The 16,886-nt window shown below is 39.8% G+C and overlaps 1 protein-coding gene across 1 annotated transcript in view; it reads right to left on the bottom strand.

Annotated features, from left to right (window-relative positions):
• Window positions 1-16,886, bottom strand: part of PDZD8 (PDZ domain containing 8) — a 71,499-nt gene that overhangs the window by 35,563 nt on the left and 19,050 nt on the right. Inside the window, exon 2 of the mRNA XM_060641379.3 lies at window positions 10,637-10,762. Coding sequence (XP_060497362.3) covers window positions 10,637-10,762 — 126 coding nt within the window. The remainder of the gene's footprint in view (window positions 1-10,636; window positions 10,763-16,886) is intronic.

Genomic DNA, 16,886 nt, shown 5'->3' with positions numbered 1-16,886 from the left:
TGGATGTTAGGGTACATTTTGCTTCAGATAACTTTCTCTTTTTAATAATGGAAAAATTTTGATTGCCCAGAACCTGGTTTTGCCATTGAAATGGATACGGCTTTTATTAATCCTGATTTTAGATCAATTTCTGATTCTGTGTCAGAACATCCTACATTCACGTCTTATTCCATCAAAGCACTTTACAAAGAACTGTAGCCTATGGTCAATATTCAAATATTGGAAAAAGCCAGCAAACATAAGTACTCTAACAAAGTAACTTTAGTTTCTCCCAGAAAAGTTAACAGAACACATGTCATACTGTCAATTTAAGGATTTATTTTGTTTAGAAAACTTGTTATTTCTTGAACCAAAAAAGATATTATTTCTTAGTTTGTATAAAGTATAGTATGTACACAAATTTATTAATATTTGTTTGCAAGAACACTCCCAGTTACAAGACAAGGCAAAAGCCACACCCAAGACCGCCTGCTTAGACCATGATGTTTCCTCCCTAAAGCTCCGCATCTGGCCCCCAGGACACAGTTCCTACGTCAGTGTTGCCTGTGCCTGCTTGTGATGTGTAATCTGGATTCCTTCAGTCTGTAATGACTCTATGTTGAATGTTAAGCTTAACGTTTTCCCCCTTTTCCTGACTTCTTGACTGGTATCTCTTGAGATTTGGAAAAACTTGTAAATTTCTGGAGCAATGCCAGGAAGGATTTCCTAGAAATCCTGGAAATTTTCCTGGAAATTACCGGAAACACAAGTACCAGCCAAGTTAGGTGAACGCAGAAAGCATTCGCTTTCGTTTAAGCAGAACATTTAAAAAACACTAAAACAATTTTCATTCTACATGCCTATGCATACACAATTCAATCTTGAGTTAAACAAAGGCTTTCCATTCAAATTATATAATCACCAGAAACAAGTAGTAACAATCACTGGCTAATACATATTTTGAGTCAAATGAACACTCAATAGATGCTGAATAAGGAATAAACGGTACAAAAACTTTTTACTATACTACTTGGAAAGGGGGAAGGAAGAGTCCATATTGCTGAACAAAATGGCAAAGGAAACTGCCTTTAGACCCCTCTGTCCCCTGAAAGAACTATTATTAGCTCTATGAAAGCTCTTTCCAAGTTCAAAATGTTTATTTTTTTTTAAAGGCAAAGGTATACTGCAACCTCATGTTAAATATAAACACATGGGGCGCCTGGGTGGCTCAGTCGGTTAAGCGTCCGACTTCACCTCAGGTCACGATCTCGCGGTCCGTGAGTTCGAGCCCCGCGTCGGGCTCTGGGCTGATGGCTCAGAACCTGGAGCCTGTTTCAGATTCTGTGTCTCCCTCTCTCTGACCCTCCCCCGTTCTTGCTCTGTCCCTCTCTGTCTCAAAAATAAATAAACGTTAAAAAAAAATTTTTAAATATAAACACAAACACCACCTATCAAAAAAGAGAATTTACAGCACTCAAGACCAAAAGAAAAGTAATTCCTAATGTGCCCTTCTATAAGAACCTCATTTTTACAGCAAAAGTGAAAAACAAAAATTTTTTTTTAATTTTTTTTTTTTTTTACCGTTTATTCAGTTTTGAGAGAGAGAGAGAGAGAGAGAGAGAGAGCGTGAGCGGGGTAGGGGCAGACAGCGAGGGAGACACAGGATCTGCAGCAGGCTCCAGGCTCTGAGCTGTCAGCACAGAGCCTGATGTGGGGCTCGAACTCATAAACCATGAGATCATGACCTGAGCTGAAGTCAGACGCTTAACTGACTGAGCCACCCAGGCACCCCCCCCCCCAAATTTTTTTTTTAAATGATTAAGCTTAATTTGAAAAGAGTCTTGCACTGATAGGGAGTCAAATATCAACTCACAGGTTGCGAAAAGAATCAAACTTAGCTGACCTCCTCCTATATGTGCTTACCTGCCTTTACTACCTCCTCACTTCCCCACAAAACCATCCTACTTAGAACTCAACTCTCCTGTCTGTGACAAAGACTTCCAAATCTAATGTCTAGTCCTTGTTCTTCTCCCGTTTTGCTTCTACAACCCCAAGTTTACAGGACACTTTTCTACAGGGAAATCTAACCATGCCCTACTGCTAAAGGTCTATAAAGTCGCATTCATTACCCTCTGAAACAAACACATCGATTACTCCCACTTGTCCTGAAAGGCAGAAGCTATGTCTTGTTGTTCATAACCTCCGATGTCCAAAAAATAATCAATACTTGATGACCAAATCAAAGTCAATGATACCATAATCCTAACAGTCCTTTGCCTCCCCCGCCCGAATCCACATATTCGGCCACTCAAGAAACCCTGTCCCAGTTATTCTATTCGTGCTTTTCTTTCTGTCCCTACAGATACAGACCTTTCAAGTGTGTACCTCATCACCTTTGACCTAGAACACTACGTAGTCTCTGGGGCTTCAACCTCCCTCTTTCTCTCTGCAATCTGCCTCATAAACAGCAATCTTCTCAACACAGCACTTCTTAATGTCACTTTCAGACACCTTCCGTAACTGCCCTCTGATTAAAGGATAACTACCTTGGACTTACTTTGCTAGCGAACCTGGCTCTGATTTTTCACGTAAACATCTGTATTTCACCCAGACAGGTCCTGAAAATACTTTACAAATTCTCACTTTTGTCTTATTGGCTCTTTTTCTAACTGCCTACATTATCATATTGGCTGTTACTCAAATCTACCACCGGTCTGTCTGCCCATCTTGGAAGACACACCTCTTATCCACGAAGTTTTCCATAGCACTTTCAGCTCCAAAATACTTTCTCCTTGCACTAAATCTCTATAGTACGTATTCGCTAAGCCTCCTTTCAAGTAAGACAGCCTTGTGCAGTTGGCTTGTTTATGTATTTGTCTGTTAGCCCCACCTGCATTTCAAGTTTCAAGAGTTCGGGCACTGGACTTGCCACTTTTCTGTATTCACCGCAGTGTGGACACAAAGTGAAGGCAGCAGCGACAGAAGGACTGGGAGCGGTGGTGGCAGCTCACGATTACTGTAGGGCAGGGCTAAAAGCCTCTACGTTTATTATTTCACTCAGTTTTCACAATTACTCTATGAAACAGGCACTATTATTACCCTAATTTACAGATTAAAAAACTGAGGCACAGAGAAGTTGGGTAATTTACCCGAGATCACACAGCGAGTGAATGAAAGTCTGGGCCACATAAATGTGAGATTAATGAATTCAAGAAATTTTGACAGAAAAAAGGGGGAAAATATTTTTCTATAAATAAAAAAACACTAGAAGCAGTGATTGACAGTTATGGCATAATGGTACAAAGAGAGGGAAAATTCAATCAAATTCATGATCTTCTTTTGAATTCTATTTTCTGACCACAGTTCATTTTACAGTTCACTTCAGTTTTGTTGACGGTATCATATATAAGTAAAGAGCATACCCAGCATCACATTTAAAACATTCTGGAGTTTGGCCTTTTAAACCAGAGTTTTGGTTTTAGGTCAGCTAGTTCCTATTTAATTTTCTTAAATTCCTTTATAATTCAGACATCAGAGGAAATAAAATAGCTATGTTTGCTGTATGAAACAGCAGCAAATATATACAGTTCCAAAAGAAACGGTACTATTTTCTGACACAATAACCTTAGGGAAGAGGAGGTGGGGGAAGAAAAGAAACACAGGAATTTATCTCAAAGATAAATTCCAAATCTGGAATCTTCTGGAAAGTCTGCTTCTAGTTAAAAGCAACCTAATTATAGGGAGGATTATTTAACTCTACCCTAGAGAAATGTACAGAAACTAAGAAAAGATTTTTTTTCTTTTCCCCCTAGAGGAACTTTAGCAGCTAATAAATACAGGGATAGTCTCAAGATCTCTGTAGGAATCGGATTCATTTGGTGGGGTTATGTCAAATTCACAGACCTTTATAGTTATAGACATATACAGCTTTAAAGACCTCTAGGAATCATATTCAGCGACAGTTCCAAGAAATTCTTTCCATTTTTCAACAGCCACTTACACAAATTTAAGTTCTCATATTTGAGCTAATTTCTTCTGATCTCTCCTCCCATGAAGGAAAAGATTTCAGCCTTCATCTAAATGATACTTCATTATTAGTACACAATTCTGTCCCAACATCTTCTTGAAAAGGTAACATTTAAAAAATAATGACTTGCCCTCAAATCCAAACTTTGTATACTTCTAACATAACATGAAGAATTTCAGAACCAGTTTTCCTTGGTAAGATTTTTTTTTTTTTTTAAGTTACAAAGAAAATAGAAAGAATGAGGGATTTTGGAGTCAGACAAACTTAGATTCCAATTCTAGCCAGGATGTGATGGGCAAGTAACCTATAGATCTTAATCATCTAGAAAGTAGATAGAATAATAGTAATCCTGTAAAGATATCCGAGGGTTGGAAATAATGAATGCAAAGTGCCTACTATATATTATATATTACACATAATAAATACTATTAATAATATAAGTATTTGCAGAGTCATGTTCCAAAAAGTATCTTCAAATTTAGCTACACATTTTCCCTTTTTAAAAGAGATAAAATGTCAAACAAGTAAATGCAGATAATATAACAACACCCATTTATCAACTACTCAGGAAATAAAAAGTTAATACTTAGCCTTATTTGTTTCAGAAAGATTTTTTAAGAGACAATCTTTATTTTGAGAGAGAGAAAGAGAGAGAGAGAGAGAGACAGACAGACAGACAGACAGAATCCAAAGCAGGCTCCAGACTCTGAGCTGTCAGCACAGAGCCTGACACGAGGCTCGAATCCACAAACCATGAGATCATGACCTGAGCCAAGGTCGGAAGCTTAACTGACTAAGCCACCCAGCCGCCCTAGAAAGATTTAAAAAAACCAAAAAACAAAAAACAGTTTTAACACTTGGCGTACCTGGGTGGCTCAGGTCATGATCTCACTGCTCATGAGTTCGAGCCCCACATCAGGCTCTGTGCTGACAGCTGGCAGTTCAGACCCTGGAGCCTACTTCAGATTTTGCCTCTGTCTCTCTGCCCCTTCCCCACTCACATGCTCTTTCTCTCTCAAATATAAATAAATATTAAAAAATTAAAACAAACAAAAACCAGTTAACACTAGAGTGAAAAATAAACAAGTGAACAGAATCAAACAATACTAACCTAAATGAAAAGGTTGACAATCAATGCAAGCTAGAAATACTTTGTGGTTGTAACTTCTCAAACAGACTGAATTTCAAATTCCATAATGTTAACAGCCTTCTCTACAGAAGAACTAAACATTTTACTATACAACATGGACATCAAAATGTCACCTTGAAGCTGCCTCCCCTAATACAAGCATATCTGCTTTCATAATAATGCTTCACTTTATTGTGCTTTCTATAGATGCTGTGTTTTTTGACAACTGAAGGTCTGCGTCAAGTCTAAATTCTAAAAATATGTGATTCATAAAACAGGAAAAATAGAAAGAAGGGGCAGAGGAGCAAAAAAAGCCAAAAAACAAAAAGCCAAAAGAAACAAACCAAACCAACAGATGAGAGAAAAACTAAAGGACAAAATGACAGACCGAAATACAACTTAATAATTACATTAAGCATAAATGAACTAAATACTCCAAAGAAAAGGCAGAGATGGTCAGACTACACATAAAAGAACCGTTTGTAATATATATTTAAATATAAAGACACAGAAAGACTTAAAGTAAAAGGTTATTGAAAAAAACATAGAAACCATGCAAACAATAAACATAAGAAAACTGTAGCAGCTTTATCAATATTAAACAAAGTAAGTATCAAGACAAGAAATACTGTGAGACAAAAAGGGGCCCTTCACAATGGTAAAAGCGTCCATATATCAAGAAGACATATGCATGTAATAATGAAACTACAAAAAAGAGAGAAATTCATAGTCATGGTTGAAAATTTAAATACACTTTTCACTCAGTAATTGATAGAACTAGACCAAAAAAATCAGGAAAGATACAGAAGATCTGAATGACTATACACACAGGCAGTCCTTACTTTGAGTTACTACTGCACGTGAGAACGGTGTCCCCACTTTCCACTGTTCTGATATGCAAGGTTTTGGTTAACACAGTTCCATGCTGAGTAAGGACTATCTGTATATGTTTTTGTATAGTTTTGAATTTTGGAAGCATGTGAATGCTATACATATTAAAATAAGAATCAATAAGGATGGAAAGGCAGCGGTGTGAGGGAGGGAGACTGAAACCAAAAGCAAACAACAACAACAAAGTAAGCCCAACCATATTTCAAATGAATAACATAACACATTGAAGGGGGAAAACTAACCTAATTTATGAATACAGTACTCGACCAGATGCCCTTAATCTTGGGTAAAGTAGGGGAGAACTGCAAATAAATGCTGGATTCTTTTTCGTAAGTATGTTTTCTCTATTTGTATGGACAAAGCAATTCTGAAACTATCTGAGATGTATTAAAGAATTAAGCAAATGAGGGGCGCCTGGGTGGCGCAGTCGGTTGAGCATCCGACTTCAGCCAGGTCACGATCTCACGGTCCGTGAGTTCGAGCCCCGCGTCGGGCTCTGGGCTGATGGCTCAGAGCCTGGAGCCTGTTTCCGATTCTGTGTCTCCCTCTTTCTCTGTCCCTCCCCCGTTCATGCTCTGTCTCTCTCTGTCCCAAAAATAAATAAAAAAATAAAAAAAAAAAAAAAAAAAAAAAAAAAAAGAATTAAGCAAATGAGTAAATTGTTGATGTTATTGGGAGCCAGGGCTCAAGGGACAAAAATACGAAAGGGGTAAGAACTAATACAAGGAAAGCCCTGTGAGAATGAACCGGAATTGGAAGTACTAGAATTGGGTGAATTCATGATTTCTAAATTATGTATGTGTTGTATGTATTCTATACGTGTAAGTGTCTGCACACATGTGTATTTCCTAACTGTCTGCTAAACGGGCTTCTGGTTATAGATGAGTAGCAATGAATACATCCAACACCCAGATCTTGATTTTTTAGTTATCATTTTCTACTAAAAGAAACTAGGGCTCTTTGGAAAAACAGCTGATTCCAGGACTGTGACAGAGAAGAAAGAAAATGAACCTAGAAGAGCTGTTATACCACAAAGTGATAAAGGCCTTAAAAAAAAAGAAGAGGAAGAAGAAAAAAGACAGGATTATGTCATAGGCAGCATACAGCAGTCAGTCTGAGGGGCTCCTAGAGGCCACAGAGGACAATTTAAGCACCAAAATAATGAAGGACAGTAAAGAAAGAAATAGGAATCCATGAATCCATGCTGGTAATAGTTAATTGGGAAATAAGGGAAGACTCTTGGTATAGAGCAGAATGTCAACTGCTGTGGTTTTCTGTCTTTGTGTTAACACTTGAAAAAATGTTAAATGATGTATTTTTGGAAGCCAGTAAACCAAAACAACACTTTAGAAGCTGCTGACAAAACACAGACTTTAGAACAGTGTGACTCAGGGAAGAACTGACCTTAATTAGAATCTCCTTCGATCTATAATTAGGGACAGGTTATCCTAAATATACTACTTTGGAGTACAGAGCTCTCACACAACAAAACTTCCTAGTTTTGCCTTCACCAACTATAATCTTAGTTTGTTTAAAATGTGACTAACTGGTTGATAAAACCAGCCAAAGAAAAGAAAATGTATCCATTACATCATTGTCTTAACACAAAGATGTATATGACAAATCCCTCCAGACTTGAGTGCCAGAATTTCTCTTCCCCCGAAAAGCACGCACAGTATACCACGAAATAAGAGCTAAGTAGTTCATCAAGTTTCCTTTGCTGCCGGAAACCTGAGCTTTTCTTCTCTATACGGTTGTTTTAGATATAATTTATCTTCTATTTAAATGCACATGGGCCTATATTTTGTTTGCAAAGTATCTCAAATCCTTTAAGATGGAATTTATAAAATAAATTATAAACCTAAAAAAATCGTAATATGACTGCAACACTAAGTGGAAATAATTTAGTCTTCTAATAGTGCCACGAATACAGCAATTTAGTTCATCTGTGGTTTGAAAGTCAGCGTTAGTGCAAAAAAAAATTCAGAATGACTGTTTTTTTTAAACTCTGACAAAAAGCGTTAGAACCAATTTTTACAAAGTTGTGTTTCTGCCGCCAACGTTTTACCTGGGAAATTCAAAACTATATTTCAGATAATCTGAAAAGAACTTCCCTTTACAGTGTGAGACCTAAAACTTTTAAAGTAATAAAATTCAGGGGTGCCGGGGTGGCTCAGTCAGTTAAGTATCAGGCTCCTGATTTCAGCTCAGGTCTTAATCTCCTGGTTTGTGAGTTCGAATCCCGTGTCAGGGATTCTCTCTCTCCGTTTCTTTCTGCCCACCCCCCGCACGCAGGCACGTGCCCTCTCTCTCTCTCAACAATAAAAACATTAAAAAAGAGAATTTACAGGACTCTGTCTGCCCCTCCTTGGCTTGCACTGTCTCTCTCAAAACAAATAAACTTTAAAAATAAATATATATGTAAAAATTCCTAGCACAGTATCTCTTTATTACACCTCCTCTACATCATATTAAACAAATGTATGTTGAATAAATGAATAATAAATCTTCTTCAAGGCTATCTTTGCAGGTCTGGGGATGGGTAGATGAGTAGGTAGATACAGGAGAAGCACGAAATTTTGTCCAAAACTGCTCTTCAAATGTTTGAAAGTTGCTATGATTATTTTGGAAAAAGTAATCCAATGTTATGATTCTGAATCTATAAGAAATGTAAATGTACAAGAAAATTCACTGAAAGAAAACAAGGAACATCAGGCCAAAACTTCCTTAGACACAGACCACTTGAAAAATGTCCTTCCAGACGTTAGTAGAAGAAGCCCAAATCTTAATTAGGTATTTAATATTCACGCTTACTATACCATATTAGTTTAGCCACTTAAAACTCAGACTTGTGCAGAGCTGTGTTTTTATGTACGTGTCATTTTACCACACGATGCAGTCCCTTTTATAAAATCTACAGCATATTTAGTCCTTCTATGATTAAAAAAAATCCTCTGCAACCAGACTTTCTGACATAATGACGTACAATACTGAATCACTCCAAGGTAAAACAAAACAAAGTTTAGCATATTACCAGTATATTAAAAATTAACCTATCAGCAAGGACACAAATACACTGGGTACAAAACAGAACTGTGTACTCAGGCACTTGTTTTTATTATGGGCTGGAAATAAAAATAGAAGTGATAAGTACCCAATAAGTGGTACAAACAAGTGTCACAGAAATGCAGCAAGGAAGACTGGTTTCCGGGAGCAGAACATGGGGTAAGGCCATCGGCCTGGAATAGAGTGGGCTGTGAACACAAGAAGCTTGGTTCTTTAAAATATCTATGGCAGGGAATAGTGAACTATGATCCATGGGCCAAATCCAGCCCCCTGCTTGTTTTCGTGTTGCCTATAAACTACCAACGGTTTTTACATTTTTAAATGATTGGAAAAAAAAAAAAATCAAAAGAGGAGTAGGTCATGATACATGAAAATTATGAAATTCCTCTGTAGACCTTTATGGAGACACAGCCATACCACGTCCATCCGTTTACCTGTTATCTATGATTGCTTTCATATTACAAGGCCGAGCTGAGTAGATGCCACACAGACCATGTGAATCATAAAGCCTAAACTATTTACTATGTGGCCCTTGAGAGAAAACGTTTGCCAAACTCTTTCCTGAGAAAGGCCTGTGTGGCTGAGGCACTAGGAGTGAGGGGCTGGGAGGAAAAAGAAGCTAGAGAGGCAAGAGGGGCACGTGGGCCATAGCGAGGATATGCGTCTATATTCTAAGAGTAACAGGGAAGCCCTTAAAGAATTTTAAGTAGAAAAGTGACAGGAAGATTTGCATTTTAAAAAGCTCATTCTAGGGGCGCCTGGGTGGCTCAGTGGGTTAAGCGTCCGACTTCGGCTCAGGTCATGATCTCGCGGTCCGTGAGTTCGAGCCCCGCATCAGGCTCTGTGCTGACAGCTCAGAGCCTGGAGCCCGTTTCAGATTCTGTGTCTCTCTCTCTCTCTGCCCCTCCCCTGTTCATGCTCCGTCTCTCTCTGTCTCAAAAATAAATAAACGTTAAAAAAAAAAAAATTAAAAAAAAAAAAAAAGTTCATTCTGGTGGTGACACAGGTAACTGGCATGAGGAAAAAAGTAAGGATGTTAGCGTAGTAAGTAGTTTAAGCAGGATATGAACATAGCTAAGACTTATGGGGCTGGGAAAGTAAAAAAAGGAAGCTGGGCAAGATTATTTCTGAGATGCCTTTCAGCTCTAAAATTTTAAGAATCACAGGGGTTTCTAAGTCTGGTTTTGCAACTTTTCAGGGTATTTCCAATGATCACAAACAAATCTCAGAAATGTTATACTATGTAACATTTACTATATATGTGATACATATAACAACTCTCCAATAGGAAGTTAGAAATATGCCAACAGAGCATCAAGCATCTAAAGTTTACTGAAGAATAAATGATCCTCTCCATTAGAATACTTTCTAAAATATGGTTTAAATTTTTTGCAAGCCGGAAAGCACTAGTTTTATGAAATTCATGGTCAAAGAATTACAGTTCATACATAAATGAACACAATGGGGGAACAAACACAAATGTGCTTGCATAAATTTTCACCACACTTTCCCATAATGTAGCAATGAGGGAACAAAGAACATACCTGCTACATTCTAACAATGTAACTTTGAGACGGCCTTCGGTAAGTGCCCACTGTTGTATATGGATATGTTCTTCTTCATCTTCTTCAAATCCTTGCAAGGTTTGGAATGGAAAAAACGGCTTAAACCTGAGAAAAGTAAAGATAAGTCTAAATTTTTGAACAAGAAACACCACAGCTTAACGCATAATAACAAAACCTATCTGTAGGAAAACAACACAAAACAAAAACCTAAACTGCACGTGCCCCATAAATCCAAAGCTTATCACACTCAACTGGCAGCAGATGATACCTTCTCTGTGGCACCCAGACCCCCCTGGGTTTTTGGCATGCTCTCGGTGACAAGGCAGGACACTTAGAAAAAAGAACAAGAAAATCTGAAGATCCCCATTAGGCCCTGAAACTTGGGTGGGGCAGGAGAGCGATTCTTTCTGGACTAGATGGAAGAGTGTCCCTACAGTACAAGATCAAAATTCAGAATGCATTTTTCATGGAAAGAATACAATTGATAGTAATTAGCACATGATAACGATTACTCATCACAACGACATCAACAACAATCAGTGACGGCAAGGATAGCATCAGAATCGTTTACTATTTGCCAGACAGTGTGCTAAAGCTTTCCAAGCTCACAATACTGAGAGGGCTGATAGACTAGCTTCCCTCCCCAGATGAGAACAGCGAGCCTCACAGGTTAAAGGATTTGTTCCATGTCACATGGTGGGTGGCAGTACCAGGATTCAAGCTAGTATGATTCCATCAAAGCCCAAATTACATAACACTTCGGTTACCTATGAATAATTCAGGCTTGTCCTATGTGCTTATTGTTTAACACTTTGGTTTTCACGGAGAAGCTTGTGCTGAGTTATGAACTGTAGCCTTTAAAATCTTTAATTTGAAACACAATTCATACTCCTCCATTAAAGCAAAGGACAAAGAAAATGAGAGAAAATTGGGCTCGGGAGCGTATAGTTTTCAATTCCCCTTATATACTGTTACTGGACCCAGCATTTGTCTGCTTCAAACTTCAGTGCTTCTCACTAACCCCACACAAAAAAGACAGTCAAAAGTCCTTGGTTTCTCACATGCAGGGTCCACCACAATTTATTTTCCCAGTGGCATTTTTCGCTATTAGAAACCTTCTTTTCTAGGAAGTGTAGTCACCTCAAGTACCCAGAAGATACCATGCATATTCCAGCTCTCAGGTCTTTCGAACCAACTGGATGTTTTCCCTACTTCTGCAAGCCTAGACAAATCCTAAACACTTTCCATAATCGGCTTTAGGTCCTAGATCACAGCAGAGCACACACACTGCTTTCACTCTTTATTTTGCAGTCACTTAAATTGCTGTGCATTTATGCTTTGAAATCTCAAATGTGACACGCTCACGACTGTTTGTACCCTTCATGCACACCATCAAGACTCAAATATGTGTTGAGCTTATTTATAAAAATCCAATGCTAAAAATGAAATAAACATTTAGAAAATAATAGCCTACTATAGTTCATACGGGAAGATATTGACATAGGGGGAGAAACACTGTTTTATGGCTTCCCCGTGAACAGGATTAAAGGAAAATCTTTTTAGGGACAGATAGATACACAAACAATGTCCTGAGCTTTTCTCCTGCTTCTGAACTAGATGGGAAACAGAAAGTCCTCTTCAGCTCCTCAATTTGCATTTGAAGTCATTTGGTTCAAACTCGCACCAAATTTTTGATAGGAAAAAAAAATTAGGAACTAAATTCATCATGCTAATGCAATGTTGTAGCGGAGTGCTTTTAACATACACGCCTCATGGCTCCTGTAGAACATGTGACTGTCACTCTGTGAAACATTACAAAGATCACTATGCTATATACACAACCAACTTTGAATATAATAACGCAGCTAAATCAAAGCTGCTCTATGAATCAACTTTTCTTGTCATGTATAAACTTACAATTCATCAAGAATATTTTCCCACAGGTGTGTGACTTCAATGTTCTATGGAATAAAATCTAATTTGGTTTATTAATGCTTCTAGCAGCATTTGCTAAAAGTGTTTATGCACAAAAGGACATTAAAATCAGAAAAAATGTATTCCATTTAAAAATAATACACTAAACACTGGGATAAAGCTATTTGTTCACCAAGCTAATAAACAGAATCCACACATTTGCATTCTCTAAGGACACTGTTTTCAAAAATTTGAAGTCTAAGCCTTTAAGTATCTCAAACCAATAAAGAAATCCAAACAGCAAAGCAGGCTACTTCTACCCCTTAGTTTTATCTTCCCATCCGACCGCACTATCCTTCCTCAGGATTCATTAGCCTTTCTTGTGTTAGCCCATCAAACATGTCACTGTTTTCTCACTCAAGTTCCCTGAACAAGCTACCTGTACTTCCTCCTGTAGAAGCCTTAAAAAACCAACCCAGAAAGATCAACTTCTAAAATGACAGCACGGGGGGGGGGGGGGGGGGGGGGGGGGCGGGTGGTGGTGCCTGGGTGGCTCAGTCGGTTAAGCACTGGCCTCTTGATTTCCGGTCAGGTGGTGATCTCACTCAGCGTCAGTCATGAGATCAAGCCCACCCCCCACCCCACCCCCCACCAGAGCCTGCTTAAGATTCTCCCTCCCTCTCCTTCTGCCCCTTCCCTGCTTGTGTGCACACACACGCTCTCTCTCAAACATTACATTAAATTAATTAAATTTAAAAAATAAAATGATAGCAAAAGAGATCCACTGACCCACTCTGCAATAAAACTGATGCAAGTCATTAACATAGACACAGAAACAAAACACTTCAAGCCTCGGAAATGGCCCTAATGGTAAACAGCAAAGGGAAGAACTTCTATTCATCAATTTTCTTGACTAGAAAATTTGGTTAAGAAAAGTGAGAGTGTGTGGTGTCTAAACCAAGACGGGCCCCCCACCCCCACCCCAGCAGGCTGAGCAAGGAAGAGATTCGTCTCCAGACCTCCAGACCGCTTGCAGCCGGGCACATGGCGGTCTCACCTCCACTCCCGAGGCCTTTCTCCCGGGGCGGGGAGAGAGAAAGAGAGAGAGAGAGACAGAGACAGAGGAGGGCGGCAGTGTTTCTCATCCAGCCCCCCGCTGCCCAGCACTGAGGCTAAGCGCCAGGCCAGTGGAGAGATGGGAGCTCCCTTCCTTGAAAGGCCCCGATCTGTGGGCCGGAGACTTCACCCTGGGCACGGAGCGCACCGGAGCCCTCATCGTCCTCGCTCTGCCCCAGGACCCAACGGTTCTGTGCCCAGAGGGGCCAGGCTGCTGCCACCCCTGAGCCCCCTCGCACCCAGCTTCTGGAGTGGGAGTGGCACTCACTCACGGAGAAGCCGGCCGTTGTCCCCAGCTCCAGAGCCCTGGCTCAAAAGATTTTGCTAAGGGGTAGGAAAGGGAAAGGCGGGCTTTAAAAAAGCTCCTAACCTCTTCCCGAGGCGCTAACTTCATACACCAAAGAATATGGAGAAGCCCAAACCCTACGTGTGCTCTCAAGAACGAGGGAGGTGGTGACGAAAGGCAGCCGGGAGATTCATGGATTTAACGAAGATGCAGCCTAAATAAAGGCTGCCCTGGTCACAGGAAATAAGACGGGGGGAGGATCTCTCCTGAGGTCACAACAAGTACCAAACGCTGACCTCAAAAATTATTCCTTGAAAGAAGCCACAATTTGACTGGATTCGTTGGTGGAACAATATACGCCCCCAGGGCACTGTTGAAAACGATAGGGTGAGGGGTAGATGGCACTAAAAGAACCCAGGCAATCACTAAAAAACAGATAAATAATAAGCCCTGGGAGAGGGGGACCGGTGCTCAAAGCTGCTACAATAGATTATCTAAATATCTGATTTCCAACCAAAATTGTGAAGCTTGCAAAGAATCGAGAAAGCATGACCCCTGAAGCAGAACAGGCAACACAAACCGCCAGGAAGAATGACCAGGTGCTGGACTGAACAGAGAAAGACTTCAAAAGAGCCATGAGAAATATGTTCACAAAACATTTTTAACAGCATGATTAAAGCAGTAAAGGGAGGTATTATGACAATGTCACATCAAATAGAGACTATCAATAAAAAATACAGGAGTTACATTAAAAAAAGAACCAAGTGGGAATTCTGGGGTTGAAAACTAAAAATGGAAATAAAAAATTTCAGGGCACCTGAAATGTAACTGCAGAGCCTGGTCTGTAGTCCCTGAGGTTGATTTGATTACCACCCAGTTTTCTGCGGGAATAACGCACTAAACCCGGGTGGCCTAGTGGGTCGAGCATCTGACTCTTGATTTTGGCTCTGGTCATGATCCCAACCAAGGGCTGTGGGATGGAACCCTACAGCATGGAGCCTGCTTGAGATTCTTGCTCTCTCACTAAAAGATAAAAGAGAAAAAAAAAAAAAAAAAAAAAAAGGAAAAGAAAGAAAAGAAAGAAAAAGAAAAAGAGAGCACACCACCAAAAGGGTTCTCAACCATAAATATGAACCGACAGAAGAAAAGACTTAATGAATTTGAAGATAGAGCAACAGAAGTTACACAAGCCAAAGAACAGCCAGGAAAAATAACAACAAACAATGAACTGAGTCTTAGAGAAATCTAGGAGACCATTAAGCACACCAACACACATAATGGGAGTGCCAAAGGAAGGGAGAGAGAGAAGAGAGGAGGAAAGAAAGAGGGGAATGGAAAAACCAAAGAAAGAACAGAGGCAGCCAGTAAGCCCCAAAGCCACAAATTATATGATTCCATTCATATAAAAATCCAAAATAGGGAAATCTATAGAGGCAGAAAGTACATTCATATTTAGGGTTGGGGTGGTAGGGGGGTTAGGAGAAGGATAGCTGAAGGGTACGGGGTTTTCTTTTTTGTGGTGATAAAACTTCTAAAATGGACTGTGGTGATGGTCATACATATCTGTGAATATACTAAAAGTCACTGGAATGTAAGCTTTAAAAACGTAAGTTTATGGAATATGAATTATATCTGAATAAAGCTGTTAAGAAAAATCCCAACCCAGGAGGCGCCTGGGTGGCTCAGTCGGTTGAATGTCCGACTTCGGCTCAGGTCATGATCTCGTGGTTTGTGAGTTCGAGCCCCGTGTCAGGCTCTGTGCTGACAGCTCGGAGCCTGGAGCCTGCTTCAGATTCTGTGTCCCCCTCTCTCTCCGCCCCACCCCTGCTTGTGCTCTGTCTCTATCTTTCAAAACTGAACAAACATAAAACAAAAAATTAAAAAAAGAAAAAAGAAAAATCCCAACCCAGTTTACCCAGAAATAATTTCTTTTGTCATTGCTTTGATATGTAAATGTTTGGTATTTAAATAAGAAATAAAACCATAAACGACACACCTCTGTTAAAAAACCTTACAGCCACTTTTAAGGCTTACGAAAAACAAAGATTTATTAAATAGTTACTATATCAGGTACTGACTCAAAGCATTTATTGGCTCACCTAATACTTACGACAGCCCCCAAACAAGGCATTAGCACACTGTACATAAAGCAACAGTCGTAGAGGCCTCATAAATCCTACACACTGAAGGCAAAACCGGCATTAGCCTGCTAGGGCTGCCAAAACAGAATACCACACACTGGGTGGCTTAAAAACAGAAATGTATTTTCTCCTAGTTCTGGAGGCTGAAGTCCACCACTAAGGCGACAGGAGGTTTGGTTTCTAGTGAGCCTCTCTCCTTGGCTTGCAGACAGGCACCTTCTTGCTGTAATCTCTCATGGCTTTTCTGTTTGCACACCCACTCCTGATGTTCATTCCTTTTCTTATAAAGACACTGGTCCTACTGGATTAGAGTTCCATCCTTATGACCTCACTTAAGGACCTTAATTACCTCCCTAAGGGCCCCACCTCAAATACCGTTGCGCTGAGTAGGTTAGGGCTTCCACATACCAATTCTGGGGAAAACAATTCAGTCCACAACAGAATGCAAATGTTAACTCCAGAGCCTGGTCTGTGGTCCCTGAGGTTGATCTGATTCCACCCAGTTTTCTGCTGGAATAACACACTAAACCTGGCCTGAAGGTACCCGGCAAGGACGCTCACGGTTTCACGTATATTACTGTGCTTGATCCACAAAGTAACACGGGGAAGCACAGTCTGCAAATCACTTCTGCATTTCACACAGATAAGGAAACAGGTACAGAAGAAAACAAAGAGACTGCTGGAGACTGCATCCTTTATTAAAAAGTTACATGAAAATAAATGCCAGCAAAATGAGGGCATAAACCAAGAAAGAAGCGATCCGGAAAAGAGT

Source organism: Panthera onca, chromosome D2, assembly GCF_046562875.1.
Source record: "Panthera onca isolate mPanOnc1 chromosome D2, mPanOnc1 haplotype 2, whole genome shotgun sequence".
NCBI lineage: Eukaryota > Metazoa > Chordata > Mammalia > Carnivora > Felidae > Panthera > Panthera onca.
The sequence above is the reverse complement of the archived record's forward strand: the minus strand, read 5'-3'. Positions and strand labels throughout refer to the sequence as shown.